This window comes from Crassostrea angulata, chromosome 8 (assembly GCF_025612915.1).
Source record: "Crassostrea angulata isolate pt1a10 chromosome 8, ASM2561291v2, whole genome shotgun sequence".
Lineage (NCBI taxonomy): Eukaryota > Metazoa > Mollusca > Bivalvia > Ostreida > Ostreidae > Magallana > Magallana angulata.
In genome coordinates this window covers 52,617,889-52,643,052 of record NC_069118.1, presented here as the reverse complement: position 1 = coordinate 52,643,052, position 25,164 = coordinate 52,617,889, and the positions used below count along the sequence as shown (strand labels likewise).

The 25,164-nt window shown below is 35.4% G+C and overlaps 2 protein-coding genes across 4 annotated transcripts in view; both read right to left on the bottom strand.

Annotated features, from left to right (window-relative positions):
• LOC128158386 (tripartite motif-containing 13-like) overlaps positions 1–25,164 on the bottom strand; it is a 127,647-nt gene that overhangs the window by 50,197 nt on the left and 52,286 nt on the right. The window lies entirely within an intron of this gene.
• The window catches only part of LOC128158387 (uncharacterized), a 32,806-nt gene continuing 12,514 nt past the window's right edge, over positions 4,873–25,164 (bottom strand). The window contains exon 3 of one of the 2 annotated variants that reach the window (XM_052821180.1): positions 4,873–6,831. In XM_052821180.1, the coding sequence (XP_052677140.1) occupies positions 5,168–6,831 (1,664 nt within the window). In that variant the 3' untranslated portion in view covers positions 4,873–5,167. Of the gene's footprint in view, positions 6,847–25,164 lie in introns of both variants that reach the window. The other variant, XM_052821182.1, reaches the window with a different exon arrangement.

Genomic DNA, 25,164 nt, shown 5'->3' with positions numbered 1-25,164 from the left:
GTTTTGTACCTCTTGGCATATTACCCAAGACTCCCTGCGCATTGCCACGTAAGGAAACTGCCAGGTATAAACCTTTAGTGGCATAACTCCAGCCGTTGATGTCGGCGCAGGCTTCGAAATGCGCATGGTAATCAAGCCAAGGGCCACTTCCATCATATGTAGCTGGCTTGATATATTGCTTGGCAATGGCATTGTCTTTCTCATTTCCTCTTGCAGGGCTTTCAAATCTCACCCGAGATCGTCTGCGCGTCACGCCGGGTAAGAGCGAGTCGGCCTGCCAATTCAGATCTGGCTTGTGCGCGGCACCATAGCAGCTAGCAAATGGCCTATGCCCGATGCTGCTTTCTACTTTCCTCTCTGACTCTTCGTAGAGCTCATAGGAATCGGAGAACTGGTCGTTGCTGCGCGGGTGCGCTTCTGTTCTCTTGTTAGAGCGAAGTCCGGAATAAGCCCCCGTCTCATACTCAGCAGCCGCATCTTCAAGATGTAAAGCTGTCGTGTGACCAGTGCGCAAAGACAGCTCTCCTTTCTTCTGAAAAGTATCCGAAGCTGTGCGCATAGTGTCTACACCAAAATCTCTGCTTGCAGCGGGTCTTGGCGTTGAAGTCTTCAGAATGTCGCTGCGCTCACGCATCTCGGCGATCTTCTCCTCTAAGAACGATATTTCTTTGTCGACGTCTTCCATTCTTTCCGCAGCAATGGCAGGGTATCCCACCGCTGCCACCAAATTTTATGTAACGTGCAAGGGGGTCACTGCCTGTGATCCCCGCGGGCCCGTACCCGAGATAGAATCGGATAGCCCTGATTGCTGCCAATATTTACAAGTGCAGACTTTAATCACCGCTCCTGCACATATATAGGGACTCAACGTTACGCAGGCAGGGATGACCGCACACCTACGCAACTGAACAGGTACCAACGTTAACGCAAGCAGGGATGACCGCACACTTGCGCCAACAACGCAACCTAACGCAAGCAGGGAGTGCCGCACACTTGCGCTAGAAAGGCCGGAACACCAGCAGGGATGACCACACACTAGTGCTCCGCCGCAACCACCAATACAAGCAGGGATGACCGCACACTTGTATTAATGCGATACAGAGCAGGGATGACCGCACACTCTGTATCGTAGGTTAGATAACACGAAGATTAGATAGAGCAGGGATGTCCGCACACTCAATCTAGCCGTACCTGTCTAAGTTTAACCCCAAACAGTCGTTCTCGTAACGCATTTGACACTGTCCCTATATATGTGCCGGCCTAGAATAATTCATAGTATCTAAAAATTAGAAATTAAAAAAAAACAAATTAATCCAACCTAATCCAAAAAATACTTATACATTACAACTTACTTATGTTGAATATTTATTATTGTATAAAAATAATCACATAATAATTGGTTATTATTGGAAGCATTAATTAAATCATCAAAAATCAATAAATCAAAGGGGAATAACTCTAACCAAAAATACATTAGTAAGCTGCCCGCTTCACTACCTTAGGATGCATCCACACAAGTGTCAGCTTTCCTGGCTGATTAGTTTCTGAGAAGAAGATTTTTAAAGATTTACTGTGTATATTCCTATGTAAAACTTTGATCCCCCATTGTGGCCCCACCCTACCCCCGGGGGTCATGATTTTCACAACTTTGAATCAACACTACCTGAGGATGCTACCACACAAGTTTCAGCTTTCCTGGCCGATTAGTTTCTGAGAAGATTTTTAAAGATTTACTCTATATATTCATTTGTTAAACTTCGACCCCCCATTTTGGCCCCACCCTCAGGTGAGCTAAAAAGGTTAAGTTTACAATTCAATAAGTTGGGTTCTGGAAGAACAGACTTTGAAAATTTTCGTAATAAATATTGACAATTTTTTTTACTTTTTTAATCTTTAGCTTTTTAGATCGGTGTACAAACATAGAATTGTGAGCAAATCTCTGTATCTTGCTTATAATTCGAAGCTTAACACTTAAATATGGTTAGTAAATAGAAATTGTAAACAATTAAACACAAGAAACATGCACTACATGTATAACAAATAAAGAACACAATTTATTTTTTCGAAATGAATCATATATATTCATGTATATACGGTTACCTACATATTTCCGTCAGCGATATCAAACTCTATTTAAACTGAATAAACTCGAGAAAATGCCGAGCATCTCAACAAAACCTATTGCATTAATTTACCATTACGCAAAAGATAATGCCGAATTACCGATATAATGAATTGTATTTCAGTACTACTACATCAGATTTTGCTTAATTTGCGCAGGTAAACAGTTAACTGTTTGATTTACCGAAGTCTCTGTTTGATTTGATACGTAAAAATCACGAAATACAGACGATAGTTCCCAGGTTACAAAGCATAAATAATGAAAACGAAACGAAAATCAGAACAAGCTAACACCAACGTCATGTGTGAAAACTGTCAACGCATTAAAATATTTAGCCTTAATTTACTTCACAAAATCGGCACCAATATATTTTGCATGTTTCAAAAATGTCCCTTCATACGCGAACGGTTGCATAGCAAGCAAATTCACCATAGTCAGATCGACCCTTTTTCGTATAATGTCATGGCTGCTTTAAACAAAGAACCTCGTTTTAGAAGTATTGAATACGAGTCTTGGTAAAATGGGTATGCAAACCCGGGCCGTGGCAAAATAAAAGCCGGGGCAGATCGGCAATCGTCAATTCCAAATACGCATTATTTTGCAGCAATATTTACAGCGAATACAAATATACTGCTCCATCAAATATCCCGACATTTGAATGAGATTGGCAGATTAATACCTGCCAATCTTTTGTATTGCTCAGGCCAAGTCTTGCCTACCCATTTTACCGTATGCCAAGCCCGAAGCTATTAAACTGATTGAAACACGCCTTTCCTTTATTATTATTTTCGTAATAACTCAGATTTGAAACAGAATTATCACTTAATTTTTGCAATTTATATTTTCCTTCCCATAAGGATAATTTATGCTAAACTACGTTGAATTTGCCTCGGTAGTACTTGAGAAGAAGATTTTTAAAAATGCACCCCCCTTTTTTGTACAGTTTCAAGGTTTTCTCCGCTTTGAATACAGATCGGACTTTTATTTCTGCAATTTATATTCGCCCTCCCATAAGGATGCTTTGTGCCAAATTTGGTTGAAATTGGATAAGCGGTTTTAGAGAAGAAGTTCGAAATGTAAAATGTTTACAGACGGACAGACGGACGGACGACAGACAAACTGTGATCAGAATAGCTCACTTGAGCTTTCAGCTCAGGTGAGCTAAAAAAGGGGAAGGGGGAGGGGGACGAGAGTCGGATGGTTATCCGAGTTACTAAAGTGACATAAAAAAAATACATGTTCACTATGTCCATATTCCCCCCCTCCCCCTACCAAAAAAAAACTATAGTAAACTGTCAACCAGTGCTCAAAAGACGTCGATTGGACAATACTCTTGTTGACATAATCTACTGACCAATTGACCTTTTGAACTTGACATGCTATAACAACGGTCAGCATGTATACAGGGTTTGATGACAACATATCATCTTCAAACCTACCTACATGTAAGTAGATAGCACACTTCCTCGAAGGGACATACCCCGGTAATCATTAACATGTGATTAATAAAGAAAATGGAGCATTACATCTCCGATGCAACAAACAACATTCATTTGTTTCACTTTCTAAGGAGAATTTTCAAAATGTTACAGTTTTAACAATTTTTACCAGATCACGCAAACATCCAAACATTTTACTCCATCCGTTTGAATTTGGAAGTCCATTCCAATACCGTAATATTTAAAATTATGGGGTAAAAAAAATAACTGACACCAATTATCAAAGTTGTTTACAAATCATTTATTAGACATGATAACACATTATTTAAGGTATACAATGTACAACTGCAGGATTTATTACTAGTGTGTAAGAAACAATAGTTAATCAATCTTCAGTGACAGAAATCATAATGGACAAAGATCAAATAAACACCATTCAAATGTTCAACAATTGGGTACCTTCATATGCTCTGCTTTGAGAAAAGAAAATGCATGATTTATATTTTTATTCTTATGAAAAAAGATTGAAATTAACTCAATACTTAATATAAAGGACGGATAAAAAAATGTTTTTCAAAGTTATTTAATTCAACTTTTAGTGTCATTTTGTAAACATTAAAATGTTTTGATTTCTTTGACATATAGCAATCAAAGTACTGAAGTACTGACTGGAGTTGATTTTATCGATTATTATTTATTTTAAAATCAACGATATGTAATTTTGCATGCATGGCAAGTAAATTCCTATAATTATTTAAATTACGCACATTTTTATAATATGAATTCTCCTACAGGAAATTTGTGAAAATCCAATATCAATCACGTTGTGTAATATTCAAAGAATAAGTCCATAAAACTGCGTATCAGTAATCGAAATAGTTATGAGAAATTGTATAGATCCAAGCAAAATTGAACTATAGTCTCGTTCAACCAGACGCTCCGCTGTATCCACTAATCTCCGACAAGCAAGAGAGACTCTCTGCTTGTCGGAGATTTACGGAGACAGCCGAGCGTCTGGTTGAACGAGACTATATTGAACTCTGGCGTAGGAATACATAAAATGTACGACTTCAAAAAATATCTAAATTGTCCGTACCATTTAAAATCTGACTATTTACAAGGTATCTATAAATTAGTTTCCTTGAAAAGCAATGCTTAGGAAGTCATTACATCGAATTTATTGATTAGAACTAAATGTTGTCAGCGGTGTTGATTTGTGCTAAGGTCCAAACACTGTTTTACTTTCGGTTTGTCTGAGTAACTGCATAGGAAAGTTGATTAAAATCAACTCCCAAAAAGGTTTTTCTGGTTGTATTTTTATAATGCACATATTTATTTATTTTGACATTAAATGTATAAACATTTAATTCATTGACAATACAATGACTACACTAAAACAGTTTGTTATTATAATGTATAAACATGATAAACAAAACAATGATATTGTTGACATGAACTAAATGGATGTTAATTTTATATGCATGAATCTATTATATAATATAATTAATTTTCTTTATGCTAATACATGTACATGTTTTATATATCCACACAGTCAGTTTTTCAACATGTAATAGATATAAACAATGTTACACTGCTGTGTAATGTTCTAGACATATTGTATTTTCTTCACTTTACCTGTTAATTCGGTCACAAAGAGGTTGTCTCTGGTGTCCACACATAAACCAAATGGAGTCTGTAAATGACAGTTGTCAATGTAGCGGAGGAACTGTCCGTCCTGATTCAGGATGTGAATACGGTCGTTGTCATAGTCTGCTGTCAGGATCCGACCCTGGCTGTCTGTTGTGATGCCGAGTGGAGAAAATGATCCCTTGGTAGTAGAGGAAAGACCAGTGTAGGTAAACCGGAGTTTCCCGGCCTGATTGACCACCACTACTGCACGGGCTATAGGGTCTGACACACAGATATTTAGGTTCCTGTTCTCACTGATGTATTTAATGTCACCACATGAATAGAGAGGTTGTCCTTTGTCATCGTACTGAATACGTTGCTTCTCTGTGGAACCAGAGTAACACACAACTTTTGTTTGTTTATTATCATCACTGTCCATGACAACCAGGAGGTCACCAGAGGAGGTACTACAGACACCGCGAGGTCTCCACCCCCGTAGTCTGATCACTACCTTTATCTTTGTATTCTTCACTATGTTCACAGTTCTATCATCGTAATCAGTATAAACTAGACCCCCACTCCTTGTCACTGCTATGTCTTGTGGATAGTTCCCTGACTTGGTTTTGACTGACTTCACTAGTTCCCCACTAAGGTTATAGAGTCTCATGATTTTGTCATCACCACGCGTCCACATCTCCTCATCACTAAGACAGGACACATCGCGTAGTGTATATTCTCCATACTTGGTGTTTATCTGTGTGATAATCCGTGGTACATCAATGAGCGGTCTGTCCGGGGGAGAGGACTCAGCACCAGGAGATTCCATGGTGTATACTTGTTCTTCTGTTTTGATAGATGACGCTGACAGAGAACCAAACTGTTGATAAAGCTGTTCTTTGTTGATCTTCTGAGGGGTAAAACTTGGTAAGGACACTGTGAGTTTAGGAGGCAATCTCCTGAATTCATCATTCCTGGATTTGTAGGCAGAGACACGGCTGACATCATTCGAGTGCAGTAACGTCTTCAGTACAGCAATGGTCTGTGTGATTTCAGAAATATTGTGTTTAATTTCATCTTCTTGTTGATTTAGGACAGCCAGGTGTTTGGTGTCCATTTCCTCCACGTTAGATTTCATGTTTCTGATAATGGTGTTTATTTCTCTGTGCAAGTCTTCTCCATGTTTGTCGATTTCTGTTGTTAATTTCTGGGAGTTTTCATTCAGAGCAGATTTTTGGACTGGGATAATGAATGCAATCTCTTGATATTTAGGATAAATGGATTTCTTTAGTTCTTGTAAATCTTTTTGAATGATTTTTTTCTTGCTGTCAATGTTTTTAGTTATTTCAATAAATTTATGGCCGCAGTGTTCATTAGAGGAAGCACATGTTGCACAAATGGGAATGTCACAATGTTTACAGTAAAGTACACTTATGTTTGAGGAATGGTTTGGACATTTAGGAGTATATCCTCTCTTTTCAAATGGCAGCACTTTGTGTTCTTTGGATAGATCAGAGAGATGTTCCCCCACACAGGCTTTACACAGATGTATAAGACAAATGTCACAGTACATTGGGGGGCCCGGGGTCTCACAGAGACGACACCGTAACACATCCTGGGCCCAGCGCTTGTCCATGGTCAGATGCTTTTACTCATGTTCTGAAAAATAAATGGTTGATAAATCACTTTTTTAGTTTTTGTCAATTTCACTATTTCTTATAAAAACTTTGGTATTTTTTGAAGAAAGAAATTGTTCTTGTTGGAAACAGGACACTTTAGAGCTTAAAAGGTAGTAATTAAGGCATTTAAATTCTTTTAAACAAACATTTCTCATATATAACTTGTTTTAAAGAATGTGACTGACTATTTAGGACATTATAAATATCCCAAACAGGCTATGATGACCTCTTTGGATGTCTGGTACCGTCCCAACCTGTTGAACCAGGTCCGTAGGATAATATCATTTAATATACAAAGTGCCGGTAAGCACTGAGAGCTCTAACTCCAAACCGAAAAGAAAATTCAAACTACTGCTCTCTTTGACCTAATGGATTTTTTCATCAGAATAGTGAACCCATCATTCCCAGTAAATTGCAAATGGCTTCCTTACCCACATTCTTGTGAGATCCAGGGAAAAAAATCTTTTGAAAAATATATTGGGGATAAAAAGGCACTTATCAAATCTAAATGGGCCATAATCGTAACTTCTCAACTATTTTTGTAATCAAGGCGAGCCATTATGGGTCTAGACTCCATTTCATTGCTTTTATATCTTTTGGCAACATTTTTGGCCAGTTCGGGACAGAAACAAGCCAGTTCAAGACATGTTTATATTCTTATCCTCAAATGTACAAGATGGCGGCACTTAGTCCCCCATAACGATTCCCTCAAAACTACTCATCCGATAGTACATTTTCATTTTTTGTCAAATAATTTTGCCAACTCTGTAATAGAGGGCAAAGCCCTCTCACGGGCCTAGAGTGACAATTTGTTTAATTTTCTATGCTTAATGAAACAATCAATCCTTTTTTTAAATACAAATAAGACGTTTTAATCATCGCTAGAGCAGTCGGCTAATTGTATTCAGCGCGTCGGCGCGCCCGCACGTCCATCTCATCTCTTGTATTCCAAGTAAAATCTTCCCATAGTAAAACACTCAAAAGACGTGATTTTTCTTTATTTTAAAGCATTATCGCTTACATTCCTGTTAAGAAATTTCGACCCCGATAGTAATTATACCTTGACAAATAGTTTTGATTCACTTTTATAACGGTTGGCGGTAGAGCTTTTATTAATCGCAGATTTATTCTTTAGTGACTCAAACCAAAGTTCTTTGCATTTCATTTTTAATTCATGATTTGACAATGGATATTGTCTATTTTGCTATAACTTTCCGCGGTTAAAGCTTTTGCTTTTATTTTCTTTGGACATCAGCTAACATTCTTTTTTAATCTTTAATATGACATTGATCCTGAAGTCCAGTCTACTTTCCTAAGACTAATCTTGGCATTAAATGCCAACAGAGACATAAACAACATAAACACAAATGTTTTATGTCTCTGATGCCAAACAGGGTATCGGTGTTTTACAAACACATACTGTCCGTGTTTATTAATACCAACTTAGAATATATAATCGTCTAGAAATTGGACTCGTTGAGTCAAAAGCCCAACTGGCCTAAACATTATAAACCGGGGTATGCATGGTATGGGGTCGTCCACTGTATTTAAATTAACATGATGTATAATCGCAAGATTTCTCCATACTGCCTTTAGTGTGAATGATATCAAATATATGTTAACACACGGCTAATCGTCGTCTGAGCAATGATATCGTAAGGTCAATGACAAGAAGGCCCATGGCTTGTACAGACATTTTCTATAACTTTAAATTTTCTCCCGCACCTATTCCCGATATACATGTATTGTTATTATTTTATCAAGTGAGAACTTCTTGCCAATTTAAATAATAATACAAGGTACTACTATACATATGCGCACAGTATATTAACCAAATAATACGTTTCCCCCTCAGCCTTGAACCCATACCTTATTACATGATCAATGAATACTTATCCAGGGCAGGTACGATTTCACCGCGTGGATGGTGGTCCAGGGCACAGATGTCTAACATTGTAATATATATTTTAGAAATATGATAATTTTCTGTACTACAATAATAATTATCTCATTATCGCAAGAAATATCTTTAACATCATCCAGCTGCTTATGCTTCCCTCCCCCAATGCTCTCGAGAAAAAATAAAGCTGATTTCTAGTGGTATTTAGCATTATATGAAAATAACATGAAGTTTGATGACAAAAAAAAAACGTAAATTGTATTATAACGAACATCAAACAAACAGAATTCACGGTAGTATTAAACATTTTTAGATTTTTCTCTCATTCATTTATCATTTCTACATTCTCATATACTAAATGTTTCTAATAGATTTCTATTGAAAAGACACCAACTGCCTCATTTAAATCAAACTCATTGATATCAGGATTATTTATTACTTTGTGTATCAATTACCATCGGTTCTTGCAGAGTGAAACATTGTGCCCGATGAAAATAAAATCGTATAATCGATGATCTAATTTACAAACAAAATCTGTTGCGCGAGCGCGCGGACGCGCCGAATACTGCCAGTTGCAGCCGAGCGCAGTCAGTTTGTGTTGGTAATCGGAGCTCATTTCGTTTACGCACTCATCAATTTGTATGTTTGATGATTTTAAATTGTAACACAATACGAAAAAGTAAAATTGAATGCAATTTACCTTTAAAAAACGATAAAACTCCATGAAAAACCCAAAAATTATATCACTTTTTGTCCAAACATCCAGTTTCGAAGAGAAATAACTTTTTTATAAGTGCAAATAAACCTCTATTTCGTGCAAATACGATCGAAAGTAAATTATATCCTGGATCTTTTAAAACATGTTAGAAGTCTGCCATGAAAATAAAAGCAAATAGGGAGATTATCTGGAGCAATATGCATTATAAATACTTAAAAATTATGCATAATGGGAAGTACTGAATTGCATTTACAATCATAAATATGCATTGCACACTAAATGTAAGACATTTGTCAGACAAACTCAGATTAAATTATATACCCCGGTATGTACAATATAAGGACATAATTTGCACCTTATGAATTAGTTATATATAGGGTATATCAATTCTCTTGTTTTAATGCACAAATCAATCATTGAATGTTAAATAATTCAGTGTTTGGATGACAAATTTTAGTGAATTAAGGGACCAAAAATAATCTCAATATCTGTCCATACAAGGAAAATATTGTCGAGAAAAATTGATTTTCTTATTTAAAAAAAATATATATTACTCTAGATCTTTAATTCATGTTTTATGCATACATTTAAAATAAGGGAGTAAAAAGTTAAAATACTTTATGCTGAGAAATTATCCAGAGATTTGCGATGTAAATACTACATGTAGCTGCAGCCTGGTATTATCCAATATATGTATGAATTACTTCAGATTAGAATCTAAGACATTAAAATAATATACATGTACATGTGTATATTTCTGGAGGGTAATCGTGTTCAAAAATCCAGACATGTAAAGTTGTAAATCCGAATATGCAATCGTATTGATGTGCGAGCCTGAGCATGAATATGTGTAATTCTGATCGTGTAACCTATAAAACTCGGGCATAAACACGTGTAAGATTTGACTCAGTTCCTTCGCATGATGCACATTTTGCAACTTTATGGTTTACATTAGTTAATTAAACCTTCAACTTTGCACACTTTTAATCCGTAGTTTCTGCAGTTGTAACTTCAGGCTCGGCAATAGCACATCTGACATGAAACAAATTGACAAGTGTAAAGTCTACAAGTTTGTCGAATTTTGACATGACCTTATATGGAAACAGTGACGTCACTGATAGAAAAAGGCTAGCTGCAGGTAAAGGCATGCCATAATCACCGGAATAGGGACGGAATAAATAAAAAAAAATATTAGGTAAGCCTATAATCATATTATCTCTGGATAACAACATTTCATAGAGTATTATTTTTCGGAAAATTAAATTATGAGATTGGTGTACATTTTATCAAGAGAATGTATAAAAGATGCGAGTAAAGAATTCGATCGGCTTCAGATATCCTCTTTGAACTGAAAAAAATTACATTTAATGACTTTGTTTGAATACACGTGTATAAAGATATATATTATTCATAGGCGTCTGAACCGGGAGGGGGAGGGGCTGGGGGGGGGGACTTAGCCCCCCCCCCACTTTTTTGCCAAGTTAGACCTAACCATTAGGAACATAGCAACAGGGAGGATTCAAACCCCCCCCCCGTACTTTTTCCTTGCAACAAACAAAATTGTTCCTTAAAAGACCATAAAGAGAATGAAATATTAATAGTGATATTGAAAATCACTAGTCATAGTAGGTCATAGAGTCATAGTAGGTATACTAGCACCCCCCCCCCCCCCCCCGCACTACCACGGATTAGGAATTTCATGATTTGGGGGGGGGGGGAATTGGGCAGGTAAGATTGGAGTTATTGGTATACCCTTCCCCACGGATTAGAATTTTCATGATTATGGGAATTCTTGTCAATATTTTTCATGATTAGTTTAGCCCCCCCCCCTTTCAATTTGCTTCCGACGCCACTGTTATTAGAGTACATGCAACAAATTGTTAAAGTATAGGCCTCGGCTGAATTAAGGAAATATCTCCAAATGCATCCTTATCGCTACCACAAAGTTGTGACAAGACCCCTTCCCCTCCCCCCCCCCCCCCCCCCCCACGCGAAAAATTACACGGGGTCCGTCAGCTGAGTTGCAAAGTTATCGATAAGAAAAACAAACTATTTAAAGACATTGGTTTTGAGATTGTGATTACCCGGTAATATGAGACATAAGAAGCGACACCTTCTTTTAAAAAAAATGAATAAAAATTCCAAATATAAGGTTAACTGTCGTGAAATTAAAATGTGTATAAATTATTTTAAGAAATGTTTCTTTGCATTGTCGGCAATATATAGGAAAAAAAGCCTTTCATGCAGGTAAAAATTGACATTTTTAAAAAATTATCTTAAGCATTTATTACGGGATTGAGTATGACGTCCTGAATGTCGGTTCAATACAGACTCACTTTGTGAAGTTGGCTGATAAAAATTTTCTGGAGAGCTAGTATAATACAGCTTTACAGCCCTTTGTGAACTAGCTGCAGGTATGTAGCTCCCTCAGGCTGTCTAAAAATACAGATGGACGATCTTTGAGCTACAGTGCCTCCTATAGTAAAACTTCAATTTACAGCGCACAAAAATATGCGCTAGTTTTTTTAAAATTATTATTGAAGATTGTGTTATTATTTATCTTTCACTTACACAACAACAAAAAGTATAAATACATGTAAAGTAACATAAATTTTTCCGCGAAAAATTACCAAATCCTTGCAGGTCATTTATTCTAACTAATTCAGAAAAATAACAAGAGTAAAAATGGGGTACTATATATGCAATCTTTTTGCAGTTCAACAGCTGATATTTTTATAAATTATCAGAAATCAAAATCCTAGCAATTTGCATACTTCTGATATATATGTATAAATGATCTGCAAAAGAACAACTTCCTATCTTGAAAACTGTTCGAGGAGTTATCGGTACAATAATGGTACCTTTTTGACAGCCACTCGCCCGTCTGCAATTTTTACTATTTCAATAATCGGAAACCCGGTTAAAAATTCACTGCAAAATTCTTAGAATTCAGAAGCAATGGAGTTACATGGGCCCTCACGGCGGTCTTCGAACCCCATGCCGCTCAAAATATATTTACCCCCTTAGGAAATTTCTTGATCCGTCTCATTTCTAGAAAAGAGTACGCATTTACTTATATTCCAGTTTAAATTACATGTCAATTTTTTTTAGAGATATAAGATATTAGGCAATTCCTTTTATAATGCCATGAGAATTATATTACGGAAATTAGCGCATTCGTCACTTCGGCAACGGGTTTTTTTTTCTACATGAACCTCTTCCTGTTTGGTCCAGTTTCAATCATACCTCAATTTATTTTCTAAAAATAATACCGGTGTTTTCGATAGAAAAGGTGTCGTTCATTAAAAGCTTATTGCAACAGTTTAGCTGATTATTATGTTTATTTTTCGTTCATTCCGGTCCGGCGGTTACGGCATGCCTTTTCCCGCAGCAAGGCAGTTGCCATATAAGGTCATGTTAAAATTCGACAAACTTGTAGACTTTACATTTGTCAATTTGTATCATGTCAGATGTGCTATTGCCGAGCCTGAAGTTACAAACGCAGAAACTACGGATTGAAAGTGTGCAAAGTTGAAGGTTTAATTAACTAATGTAAACAATAACGTTGCAAAATGTGCATCATGCGAAGGAACTGAGTCAAATCTTACACGTGTTTATGCCCGAGTTTTATAGGTTACACTATCAGAATTACACATATTCATGCTCAGGCTCGCACATCAACACGATTGCATATTCGGATTTACAAGTTTACATGTCTGGAATTTTTGAACACGATTACCCTCCATACATATTGATAGAATCAAAATAACAACAAAAATGCAGCTTAAATCTTATGGAAGGGAATTACCGCCAAAATCTTATGTCTTGCTTTTATTCTTATTATGCTTACTTCTTTATTCTTCAGTACATTTACACTTGCATGTCACTTTATTGTTTTCATATTCATGCTTATCTTATTTCACTTTGATTCTCTTTTATCCTTCATTGTTAGCCTAATTCTATGTTGCAACATTCTCTTCTTATTCATGAAAATTCTTTCTTCTATCTCTGTTACAAACGTGAATTCAAACACGCAAACCATAAAGCACTTTCAATAAAGACGAATACAAGTTGCATGAATTCAATGCTGCATTATGACGCCAGGCGGCAGTGTGCGCGCTACAATTGCTGCTCCCCGAAAAAAAAAACAACGTAGCTAGCTTAATTAATAAAAATGTGGGATGTTTCGCACCATGACATTTCGCTCCAATGTTTATATGTTCAGATCAAGAAATGGAGGGGAGTTTTATGTACTAAGGGATAATTTATAATTTTCTTTTCCGGGGAGGGGGTGGGGGTAGGTCGAGTTCTATTTTCAGTAGGTTTACTATGTGAATTTAAAAAAGTTTGAATTTTCAAGGGTGGTGGGGTGACTGGACCCCCCTCCCCCAAATAAAATAAAATTTTAAGTCTGCGCATCAGTTACATATATGAGACGATGTAATCTTACAGTTCTCATAATTAGCACCCGTATCATAATTATCATCATCGCAAGCTTGATATGGAAGTCGGTCAATTCAACTCTTCAAGACCAGTTGACAGGTAGACATGTATGAGGTTCATGTCTCTAAGTTACATGTATCATAGCTTAAACACCTTCAAATCTAAACATGGACATTCAGTTACATGTACATGATTTATATTAAAATAAACAAACCTACAATAAGCATGGCTGTGAATGATACATTGTACATAAACATTTTTATCACTTCGAAAATTTGTGTAAATAAAAAGAATACATTATTTATGTTTTGTATTTTGGAAGGAAATTTTTTTTTATTTAGAACTTTATATAATTTTTTTTTTATTAAGATTTGATTTAGATTTTAAACCAAAACGTTTAAACATTCATATCACATACCGTATTTTAATCTCTTTGCCTGGTTTGTTTTCGTTTACTCATTGTGTAGTTAAGTCACTGATACTTTAGATTCGTTAATTTTTCCGCGTATACGTATAATTACTTCTGCGATTCAACCGTTCTGTGCCGAATCGCTAGAATATAAAATCGCGTGCACCAAACTTTGTTTCTATATCACAAGTTCAAAACTTTTAGAAAAATAAGTGCATGAGACTTTAAAACCTGAAGTTTTAAGTTTTTAACCCGGAATTTCTCGCGGATATTAATCATCGCATTTAATCAGGGATACACAGTACTGTAGCCTAACGAGAAGTACATAGTGATTCATGCAAGTGATAATTTTCACACGTACTTGAGTACAGGAAAAGCTATTTCTAAGCATTTCGTACCCCAGTCCTTTTATTGTTTTTCAAAAACATCTTAAAATTTAGTTTATTTTTATTTCTATTTCATCTACTTGTTCCACGGGTACCTCTCAGTCTGGACAGAACCATGCACCAACCTTCCTCTTTTCACCTCAAATGAAAATGAAGTCCTGTCGACAAGTACGTATGACATGTTCCTTCCCTAAAAATTAACCGTTCGATCATGCAAATAATTTGTTACTGCATATATATACATGTACGGTACATTGCATTGCGGATCTAGAATGAGATCGGATCCACCCCAATGGAAAATTCACACTTATTTAATTAACCAATAAAATAATTAATACAAAATTATCTGTCAGAAATCCCCCACCCCTATGATTTTTTTAAAAACCGCGCGGGGGCATTGTACATGAATACAAAACAAGAGGCCCATGGGCCACATCGCTCACCTGAATAGCAGTTCCTTGTAACATTACATTTCGTAGCATATGCTTTTTCTATTTTAAACATTGAACCCCTTTCGGGGGACCCAGTATTGGTCCGAGGTTTATGGTTGGCTTGAACAACATAAATAGTAACATAGGAATGAAAATGTGTAGCACTGCGGTGGGACCGCACGTACATAGCCTGAAAAACTGAACGTAGAAGAGTTCCACTTCAAGAGGAATAACTCTCAGACTGTACAGAACATCAAGAAAGATAACTCTTGGTTCCACTACATTTATTTAGAGTTTACACAATTTGAGGATCCTTGCATAGTAATCTCACAAACTGTAGCATTATAGTTCTCGAGAAAAACTTTTTACAAACATTTTCAATATATCTTTCTATGTTAAACTTTGAACCCCCTCTTGGGGCCACAGTATTAGTCCAGTACTAAAGTTTCAATTATTTGGAATCTACATTATTTAAGGATGCTTGCATAGTATTCTCACAAGCTGAAGCATAATAGTTCCCTAAAAAGCCATTCTTAAACATTTTCCCTCTATATTTCTATGCTAAACTTTGAACACCTCTTGGGGCCCCAGTATTAGATTGAGGTCACGGCTTTTATAATTTCGAATCTACACTATTTGAGGATGCTTACGTAGTTATCTGACAAATTGATGCATTGTAATTCTCGAAAAGAAGATTTTTAAACATTTTCCATATATACCGGTACTTCTACATTTAACTTTAAACCCATCTTGGGTCCCCAGTATCAGTCCAGGGGTCACTATTTTAAAACTGTCGAACCTTCATTATCCAAGGTTGTATGCATGATAGTAATCTCACAAACTGAAGCATTGTATTTCTCGAGAAGAAGATTTTTTAACATGTTACCTTAATATTTCTATAATAAACTTTGACCCCCTCTTGGGGCCCCAGTATTGGTCCGGGGTCACGATTTTACCAATTAGGAATATACATAAGCGAAGGATGCATGCATAGAAATTCCACAAACTATAACATTGTAGTTCTTGAGAAGAACATTTTTAAACTTTTCCTGTTTTTTAAAATGTTTAAATTTTGAACCCCTCTTGGTGCCCATCAGTTCTCCGGGGGTTACGATTTTTACAAATAAGAATCTACATTATTTAAGGATGTACATGTATGCATAGTAATATCCCAAACAGTTGCATTGTAGTTCTTGAGAAGAAGATATTAAAACATTTTCCTATATATGTTAAAATCTAAACCCCTCCTGGGGCCCCATTTTTTGTTCGGGGGTCACAATTTTTACAATATAGAATCTTCACTAAATATACATATGTACAACGTTTTGTGTAAATATTGGCATTTTTGGTGCAGTGGTTCTTGAGAAGAAGATTTTTAAACATTTTGCATATGTAGTTCTATGTTAAACTGTGAACCCCGCCTGGGGCCCCAGTCCGAGGGTCACGATTTTTACAATTTAGAATTTTCACTATATATACAAGCTTTTGAGTAAATATTGGAATTTCTGGTGCAGTTTAGAATCTTCATTATACATATCAAAGGCCGGAACGCCCACAAAGGCCTTGAGCTGACATTTTCTTTAAAATAGGTATCATTAATTTAAATTTTTTGTACCAATAGTCGTATATCAAATAATATCAAACTAAAAATATTATGTGTAACTATATTAGTACATATTATAGTATTTATTGCCAAGGTGACAACATACAAATAAACATAAAACATGGGTTCATCAACAAGATTTCACAATAGCCCTCGCCATGCACCGTCTTCGACCAGGGATCCCGCAAGAAAGAGATCCGTGCACGCGCTGTCTGAGTTAGGTCGTACATACAATAAGTCCATTAATACCACAATATTCAACTATATTTAATATGCAATTTTAACATTACCATGTGATTGTATACTCAGTATATATCCTTATAAAATACATAGTGATGCATTTGTGATACAATGAATCATAACTCATTATGGTTACAAAAATTGAAGAAATTTCAAAGTTCAAAAATAAATTATCTTCTTTCTGTTTAAACACTCTTTGAGCAAATTTTACGGGTTCATCATTTGTATACGAGGGAAACACATTAAGAGTGTTTCCCTAATAATAATAAAACATTACTTTTTCCCCGTGTGAAACAAGATTATCTATGGTATGGTTGTTTATAAATAAATCCACACCATGTGCGTAGATCTGCCGTTTCTATAATGCTCAACCAAACTAGCTGCAATTAAGGTAGCTAAACACAGTTTCGTATAAAATCCAGGGGGTTTTTCTCTGGGGAAAAGCATGATGGGTAGGGATTTTCCTGCTATTTTTATGCGGTATACATGAAAATAACATTTTTAAACTCTCCGTTGCATAATATAGTGAATTATCTTTCGAATACATGAAAAAAGTATGTAGAAACATTTTAAAAATTAATTTTGTGAGACTCTAAAATAAAGGGCGGTAACTCCAAAAACATCCCGATTTTACACATGCAGAATTTCATGAATTTTTTAGCGGGTAACATAGCTCTTTAAAAAGCTGACGAATGTACCCTGAAAATACTATGAAATGATGCCTAAGGACTTGTTCTTGAAAATGTACAGAAATAAAAATGGCTGATTTGGTTGCATTCTGCTTTTAGGGGGAGCCTAAAATGCATGGGTGTACTGCATTTAGAGGCACCCTTTTGTCTATTTTCCGCATGTTTTGAGTGCCAAATAAATTCTAGCATTAAGTTACATGTGCATTATTTTTAAATATTTACAAAACTCACGATTTTATCTTTCTATTGATATATAAATACATATGTAACATATTTTAACAATTTATTTTTATAGGGGTCAGTTTTCCTTGCCCCTCATCTGAAAACGTCCTTATAACGTTACATATAAAACTGTGTTTTGCACCCATTGCAACAAAATCACAAGATAAATTTATCGCTTACATTTATTTTTGAGACCGTGCCCGATAACAAATCAATTTACATATTAATTTTTATTTTTATCGGGCACAGTATCCAAATTAAATGTAAGCGATAAACTAAAAAAAATATTTAGTGAATTTTAACACCTTAGCGTATTCATCCGTCATTTCTTGATTAAACAACCTTATATACTTATGCAATGAGTTGCCAAAAATCAGGGAGACACAGTTGGGTTTTTTGGTGCACAATTTAGTTGAATAAATGGAACAAAAGTCATGAAAACATTTTTTCTATGTATTTCTATGTTAAACTTTGAACCCTGCCTGTGGGCCCAGTTTTGGTCCGGGGGGTCACGATTTTTACAATTCAGAATCTTCACAAAATATGCAAGCTTTTGTGTAAAAATTGGCATTTCTGGTGCAGTGGTTCTTGAGAAGAAGATTTTTAAAACATTTTTCTATGTATTTCTATGTTAAACTTTGAACCCTGCCTTGGGCCCCAGTTTTGGTCCGGGGGTCACGATTTTTACAATTTAGAATTGTCACTATATATACAAGCTTTTGAGTAAATATTGGCATTTCTGGTGCAGTGGTTCTTGAGAAGAAGATTTTTAAAACATTTTCCTATGTATTTCTATGTTTAACTTTAAACCCCGCCTGGGGCCCCAGTTTTGGTCCGGGGGGGGGGGGGTACGATTTTTTTTAAATTTAGAATTTCCACTATATATACAAGCTTTTGAGTAAATATTGGCATTTCTTGAGAAGAAGATTTTTTTTTAACATTTTCCTATGTATTTCTATGTTTAACTTTAAACCCCGCCTGGGGCCCCAGTTTCGGTCCGATGGTCACGATCACGATTTTTACAATTTAGAATTTCCACTATATGTACAAGCTTTTGTGAAAAAATTGGCATTTCTGGTGCAGTGGTTCTTGAGAAGAAGATTTTTAAAGACATGCACCCTATACTCACTGTTTCGCAATTATCTCCCTTTTGAAAAGGACTGTGCCCATTTTTTTATAATCCCCTTTCCATAAGGATGCTTTGCACCAAATTAAGTTTGGCCCAGTGGTTTTTGAGAAGAAGTTAAAAATGTGAAAAGTTTACAGACGGACGGACGGACGGACAGACAGACGGACGGACGGACAGACGGACAACGGGTGATCAGAAAAGCTCACATGAACCTTCGGTTCAGGTGAGCTAAAAAGTATCTCTTTGAGTCTGCGTATATCATGACTTGTTAAAAGTTGACTATATTTACATGTATTCCTATATTAAGCCCTTAATTTGAGATGTTTTCACGAATTTATCAAATTTATGCCATTTGTTAGTTTCGTTTTAATAAATCTTCGGGAGCAGCAATTGTAGCGCACACACTGCCGCCTGGCGTCATAATGCAGCATTAAATTCATGCAACTTGTATTCGTCTTTATTGAAAGTGTCTTATGGTTTGCGTGTTTGAATTCACGTTTGTAACAGAGATATAGAAGAAAGAATTTACACGAATAAGAAGAGAATATTGCAACATAGAAATAAGCAAACAATAAAGAATCAAAGAGAATCAAAGTGAAATAAAATAAGCATGAATATGAAAACAATAAAGTGACATGCAAGTGTAAATGTACCGAAGAATAAAGAAGTAAGCATAATAAGAATAAAAGCAAGATACATGGAATTTTGGCGGTAATTCCCTTCCATAAAATCTGTCCTAAGATTTTTTTGCTTCATTATTAGTTATTCATAAATACCCCTACCGTCGCTAGCCAAGGGTTTGTGATATGCAGGAGCGGTGCGGATCAGAAACCCTTGCCTTACGAAGATGAAATGTTTCAGGATTTAAACAATATCTATTTACATACCAGAATGAAAATTTGTTTACAGGTTTTTGTATCTCTCTCTCTCTCTCTCTCTCTCTCTCTCTCTCTCTCTCTCTCTCTGACTGTCGGCTAAACTAAAAAAGTGGCTATTAAATGAAAAACCATGGATATTTGTATAACATATAATATAAAATAATTAAGATCTGGATGATCAAAAATGAATTTCATTTTAAATTACAAGGAGAAATAAAAGATATCGGTAAAACGAAATCTGGCTTCTTCTACAAAATACTACTTGATGATAAATCCAAAAAACCTATCATGGAGAGTAAATGGAAAAATGAATTTAGCGACATAAACTCATTGTGTTGGCGAAAAATATATGATGAAAAAATTGTAAAAATTAATGATAAAAGCATTGCTGAATTTGATTTTAAATTATTGCACAATCTGTTGCCAAATAATCTATACCTTAGCAAATGGAATAAAAATATTGATAAATATTGTACGTATTGTCAAGAAATTGAAAATACAAAACATATGGTTTTCGACTGTATACTTGTAAAAAACATCTGGAAAAAGGTTTCTGCTATACTTAAAATTAATATTGCTAGGAAACATCTTGTTTTGGGTTTTATTTATAATGGAAACCAAAGCAATGCAGTTTTAAACAACATAATATCCTTCATTGCATGTAAAATTTTTAAATACAAAATGAAATGTAAATTGATAGAAGACAATGTCACAAATGAAGGCCTAATTTTATTTTAAGGTCATCGCTTGCAAGCTTTTTCCTTGTAAATCAGCAAGCACAAGCTGTCAATTTTGATTACTGTATACTTAGAACTCTTTCTGAAAGGCTGTTAATTGTAAAATATGAAATAGTAATAACAATAATAATAATAATAAAAAAATATTGTATTATTAGTATTAGAATACAATGAACTAGAGGGCGACCTGGGTCTCGTACTTTCATGCGGTATAGGACAAAAAGAACTGTGACTGTAGAAGCAAGTCCTACCGCATAGTAACGCATTTTATATTTTCTATATTCACAATTGTCAATTCCTATTACATGCATATTCGTAAATTGTATTTAAATTATGACTTAGAATTGTTTTCATATATTTTTTTCAATAAATCTTTACATAAGAAAAAAATAAAAAAGATCTGGATGATAGCATTTGAAAATTGTGTGAAGAGTTCCAAGAGACTTCCGAATGGAAAAAAGATAAATCTTTATAAAAAAATCTGTTTTTCGTTTCTGTGAATATTTCTGGGTAAAAAAAAAAAAGAGATGACGTTTTAATAAAGGATTTCAATTGTTCTCCTTTTAGCTGTATATATTTCTATAAAAATCATCAAAATGTAATGGAAACAGTAGCCTGGGATAGACTATTATACCGAGCGCAGCGAGAGGCGGGCGAAGCCCGCCTCGCGAAGCTAGGATTAATGGTAACACGTATATTTAAGAAAATCAGTGAAAAATGAAAGTTGAATCAGGGGTACTAAGGCAAAAAAAAATTTCTTCCAGCCATGGGCGCTGCCATATTGGCAGCCATTTTGTTTTTTAAAAGTTAGTTCGATCATTGATTGACCGGTACTTATCAATGTTTATTGCCCCTAAACTCGATTAAAATGTTCCAGTGTTTCAATAGAAGGTAATTTGAATTAAAAGAAATAAAAGAGGACATCAGATAAGTTTCAATAGTGCTTCAGTCAAGAAACACGACTAGATCTATATATGTATGTCTTATCAAATTATCAGATGGAAAATAAAAACATTAACATCAAGGAACTGATCTTTTGGGAATTGAATAAAGTATTCAATTTTATTACCGGGGCATTTATTTGAATTTAAGTGATAAACAATGAAAGAAGAAAAAAAAACATAACTTTACGTCTGAAACATGACGTCATAATTAGACTGAGCACGCGACGTTTCGTTATAGCGAGCGCAGCGAGGCGGCGCAAAGCGCCGCTCGCGTAGCGAGCTCCATAGACAACGTGTACGAACGGAGGAAATTCGAGTTGAAATCTGCACATTGTTCAAAGAAAATTTTATGAGGCCACGTGAAAACGTTCTACTATCCCAGTGATCCTTTGCGGTGCATAGCAACATGGTGGAACAGAAAGTGTTTCTACGGAAAATTCTTACCTCTACATAGCATACATCATTTTCATTTAACAATAACAAAAAATCCTTCTAAAACATTACAGTAAACAACACATAAGCTTACGTAAAAAAAACTGAACTTTTGCTGACATATGACGTCATTTCCTTCTCCGAATTTGTCCGACAATTTACGTAAACTGTCGAGCGCAAAAGAATGTTAACTATGACGTCACAAAGATCTCGCGTTTTAATTTCCCGCGATACATTTAGAGGTGGATCAAGCATATGTACTGGATCATGTAGGAAGTACTCAGTATCGAGTTAACGGTGACTCTTTGGCTGATTAGTTTTGTTTTGATGATTTTTTTTTTGCTTAGTTAATACACATGCAAGTTCCATGCTAAATTTATTGTCATATTGATCCAATCATATATGCATACGTTAGGTAGGTGACAAAAAATTATTAAGAAAGAAAAGTCTAATCATTATTAGATCTACGTGCAGCCACGTCATTTTGTAATGAATAGATAAATGAAAAGAATTAAACTGTTAAAATATCTACCGGTACATGTATTTGTTATATAGTTGCATATGTGGTCAAATAATATTGGATATCACACACTAAGAAAGGGGTGAGGGCACATGTCTACAACGCTTATATAGCGTACAAAAATTAAAAAGATTTAAAACAAAATTAATGTCACTGAGGAAAATAATTAAAACACGGGTTACAACAAGGAACAAAATGAGAAATAACAAACAAAATTTATTTTTACTGATTTTAATGATCATTATTAAAAGGTAAAGAAAAGATAAAACATAATTGTATCTACATAAAAAAACGGCGTTGTGTTTATCAAAATATTTTAAATCAATGTAAGTCTGTTTAACATTTTATTAATGCTCAGTCATGTGGTAGTTTGTTTAAGTGTATAAGACTAGGAAGGGGCCATTGGAATAAAAGTTTGATAATTTCGGGTTCCTTGCGGTGGTAAAAGTTTTCGAGACAAAGCCAAAGTTTTTTGGTTAGGGCAAGTCCACGGGTTGCATTTAACAATGATGACAGATGTGTCGTTCCTTCTGCGCTCGCCACAACGGTCACACCGTAAAACATATTAGTCTATAGCCTATCAGGGCTTGATCAAATTTAAGCAATAAGATAACAGTCCAAACAAATCAATATATAAAATGACAGGCCAGAGATGATGAAAGGGCATCTACTGATCTATCGCCCCATTTATAGCGAGCGCGGCTCGCCGGCGCGCAGCGCCGGAGCGAAGCGAGCTCTACCGGCAAGGCATATGTGAATAGAAAATTCGGACTAGTTGCACATTCAATCAACGGATTTTTTGGCGTCAGTAAATCGGACCAGTAATGCATTGTTTCAATCGTCCCAGTAGTTCACTGTAATCATGGCAATTTTTATCACTTCACACTCTCACGAGAATCAGCAAGACAATATAAAAACAATAACGATGTATACGACATACAGTCAGTGCTACCTCTAAAGTTCACGTCAGTACACTCTCAATCAAAAATAATCGAGTGACGTCACAAAGGTTTACACATTGATCCGATAGATTTTTTCGGCGTCAGTAAATTTTGACCCACAATTCATAGTACCAATGGTTTCCAACCTCACGTTCTCGCGAGAATCAAAGTACAACTTTTGAGAAGCATATAAAAGATGTGTAATTTTAAGAACATCATACTTATTTAAGTAAATAAAACAGTATACTTGGCGTACTTTTATTTTTCAGGGGAGTTTTAAAGAGTCAGGCGACACTTATAATTAACCAACGTCAGCTTTGACGTCACAATAAGCACTGATAAGGGGAAATTACTCTAATTGAAGTTATTGTAAATCTGCTGAAATATGACCAAAATCCTCTCAAAATCTTGCAAAGGCTAAGCTAAAGAACAGCTGAAGAATAAGGACATTTCTTCAGATACAGGAAACAATTGTAAATTGCACTCATTTGGATGAATGCTCACATTTATTTTATTCACTATAATTACGGTATATTCCTGGAACGCGTACACGTAGCATCGCCTTTTTTTTAAAAGGGAGTGGGTGGGCGGATGGGTGGATGGCAGCCTGATCCAAAAAATCTTTGCAAGCAAAAAGAAAAAAAAATCATGAAAATTCTAATCCTTCAGCTCTTTAGCAGTTCAATGGTTTCTTTATTTTCACTTCCATTTATTACATGCGGGGGGCACCATGTTCTTTTAATTTGATACATGTAAGCAAATATTATAAAGCGTAAATTTAAACAAGTAATAGCTTTCCAAAACGCTTGCCTGACTAAACAAAATTATTCAATGGAAGCATGCATGTAACAATTAGGCTATTTTATCAGAAATAAATTTTAATTTTCGCTGCTGATCATAAATTTATAAATGGAACATGCAAATTTAAGACAAAATGTTGGTCTTTTCTTCGATCTAGAACATGTACATATATATCACTTGAAATTCATTTATTTTATTAATTCAATTTTTTACTGAAAGGCATTTTTTAAAACTTCCAACCTTATGAAATATGAGAAGGTATACAAACACGTCTTGTTTTTTAATGTGTGTGGGCAGCTTCATTAAAATCATCTTGACAAGCAATTAAAAAAGGGCGAAATCTCAAATTCATGAAAAAAACCCCAAAACCTAACTGTAACTTCAATTCAATTAGAAATCCTTATTTGCAGTTTCATTATTGCATGCTCCTACTAAAGTGGAGGGGGGGGGGGGCAAATCCGTGATATTTCCATTTATCATATAAAGTTAAGAAAAATGCCAGCTGTCAAAAAAGAGGGGAGGGGAAGCAGCCTAACTCACCCCAACCCCCGAATCTACGTGCCTGTGATGTAAACACATGGTGTGCTCTGGGGTATTTGCATGATCCCAACAGACTCGGCAACTAATCGACGCGCAAAAACTATGAATGAGACATTTTGCCGCGAAATCCTGCTTTACCGTTCACGCAAAGAATGAACTCATCCAGAGATCAATGGAGAGGGGGGGGGGGTAGAATTGTTTTGTAACAGCTACATATATGTTTATTATACTTGTGAAGCATGTTTTGGAAGAAATCTATCGAATTAAGAAACACACTTTATTAGTAATTGTTAAATGTAGTAATGTACATTTAGTAAGACACGCGAGTTATGTTC